Source organism: Terrapene carolina, unplaced genomic scaffold (genome assembly GCF_002925995.2).
Source record: "Terrapene carolina triunguis isolate 2854851 unplaced genomic scaffold, T_m_triunguis-2.0 Scaffold951, whole genome shotgun sequence".
In the NCBI taxonomy this organism is placed as follows: Eukaryota; Metazoa; Chordata; order Testudines; family Emydidae; genus Terrapene; species Terrapene triunguis.
In genome coordinates, this window is record NW_020665302.1 from 753,051 (window position 1) to 755,354 (window position 2,304).

General features: G+C 63.8%; 1 protein-coding gene across 1 annotated transcript in view; it reads right to left on the reverse strand.

Annotated features, from left to right (window-relative positions):
- Positions 1-1,614: 1,614 nt before the first annotated feature.
- Positions 1,615-2,304, reverse strand: part of RASAL1 (RAS protein activator like 1) — a 111,075-nt gene continuing 110,385 nt past the window's right edge. The window contains exon 19 of the mRNA XM_029913838.1: positions 1,615-1,754. Coding sequence (XP_029769698.1) covers positions 1,615-1,754 — 140 coding nt within the window. The remainder of the gene's footprint in view (positions 1,755-2,304) is intronic.

Below are 2,304 nucleotides of genomic sequence, written 5' to 3' on the forward strand. Positions count from 1 at the left end.
CCTGCCTTGACAACCCCAGCCTGGCGTTTGGCACCAGCCGGGGCACGCTGGTTCTGTTCCCAATGGCACATGCAGGTGGGGGTGGCCATTTGCTATCCACGGGGTGCAGCGAGCTGAGCGGACCAGTTGCCCCCTTGGTCAGAGCTTTGCCCTGGACAGGGGAGGGGGAAGCTCTCTGCTGGCACTGTCCGTCTCACATTCATCAGGGCTTTGGGCTGGTTCGGGCGCTCACATTCAGCCGCACTCACCCCCCTCTGGCCCCATCACACCTCACGTTGCTCCAGGATCTGTCTGTTTGTCCAGCCTGCTTCAAGTTGGTTTCTTTGCCCTGTTCTGGCCTATTACCAGAGTTACTCCGAGTGATGTAGGCTTCTCCACCATGCACAGGTGATCTGGGCGAGACGTCCCTGGAGTAGTCCCCTCTCGCTTCCCGAGCAGGACTTTGGCACAAGCAAAGAGGGGTCCAGCTGGGTTTTAGGCTCAGTCCTGTGCACACAGGGCAGGCTGGGGGCGCCCAGTGGGGCTGTGTGGATAGCCACGCAGTGCACACGTGGATGGAGTGTCAGGGCAGTGAGTTAAAGGAGCACCCAGCAGATGCAGGGCCCTGGGTTCCTCCTCCAAGCACAGCCCAGGTGGGCTCCCCACCCACTGCGCTCTAGGCACAAGCCATCGTCGCCTGGGGAGATGGAGGAGTTTAACCCTCCAATGGCAGAGCTTAGATTTCCCACCCCCCAGGAGGTGCTGGGGAGAGCCAAGTTCATGGTGGCTGGCCCATGGGCCAGCGCAGGTGGAATTGGGGGAGAGAGACGGGCTGGCGGAGGTTGGCCTGCAGGTCGGACAGCTTTCTGCTGCACAGCCAGGAGTGCTGTGGGGCCGCGGTCTGGCTCACACGCTATTCCACCCAAGAGCCCGGCTCTTGTTCAGAGGATCATGGCTAGGGGCTCACCATCAGTTACAGACACAGAAGCGCCTCCCCTCGCCCAGTGGCCACGAAGGCTGGAATGTGGGGTGGGAAAGGCACCGACGGGGGTGGGGGGGGGTGAGCTGTCTTCGGGAGCCAGGGGCAGGCTGTTTGCCACCCGCATGCGCCTCTGGGACACCAGGCACTGGCTGGCCGCGCACATGGACTGAGGTTCAGCAGGAAGGCCCTGCGTGGCAAGGTCAGGTACAGCCTGCAGGAGGATGGCACTGGGGCATGGGCACAGCTAACCTGCCCAGGCACTGGCATTAGAGGCTGCGGATCCTGGCTCTGTCCCACAGGGAAAAGGACAGCAAGGAGGTTGGCTGGTGCTGTTCACGGTGTGGTTCATGGAGGGTTTCAAGCGCCATCTGATGGTTGATTTGGGCGCTACAGCAGGCCGCCAGGAGGCAGGAGAGCAGGACGCGCTAGGCCACCTCTTGTTGGTGCCTTCTCTTGCTGTGGCCCATCACCTCTGGCCTGAGCTGTGGGTTGGCCACGTGGCCACTGCCATCGCCACTCCCAGCCCAGAGCGCGGTGACAAGTGAGCCAGTGTCTCCCAGCACCAGGGCCCACTCCCTTGCGCCATCATCGGGTGGGCACGGTCCAACAGAGGTGCCAGGGAGGGATGGGGTGGGGAAGGGGGAGGAGGCTTCTCAGGGGTGGTGAGAGTCATTGTCTGCCTCCTCCTTCTCCCGGCGCTCGAAGGCACTGTGGGCACGCTCCAGGTCTTGTATGACGTTCAGCAGGCGGGCAGCAGCAGCCATCTGGCGGTCCTGGCAGGAACAGCTTTGCTCTGCAGGACAGAGGGAGAGGAGTGTAGTGAAGGAGAGGGGCAACCAGCCCACAGTGCCCTCTGCAGGCACAGGCATGGGAGCGGGCCCTACAGATCAGGGCCGGCCGGGCTCAGGTCAGACCCACATGCTCACTCCCATGCCCAGCTCCCCGCTAGGCTCACTTCCAACAGGCCAGGCTGGGCCAGCTAGCGCAGACGGATCCCTGCCCTGCCCGTCGGCCCTCACCTGGCCCCATGCCGGCTGAGGCTGGGCTGGAAGCCAGCAGGCGGATAGTGATAGGGTGGGAGAGGCTCGCAGGGACAGGGAGCAACTGGCAATGCTCAGCCACTCTCCATAGGGGGCACGGGCGGCTTTGCACGGCGCCCCTGCCCAGTCCTCTTGGGCTGCGACATGGTCACTGGGTGGGTAGGGAAACAGCGTGGGGGGGGGAGAGCTCCCCATCAGAGAATGGCTTGGAGCAGCAGTGACGGCGCGCCAGCCCCAGCACAGCAAGACTCAGGCCTTCGCCCAATGCAGCAACCACCCCCCACTCGCCCCCCCCAACCCTCA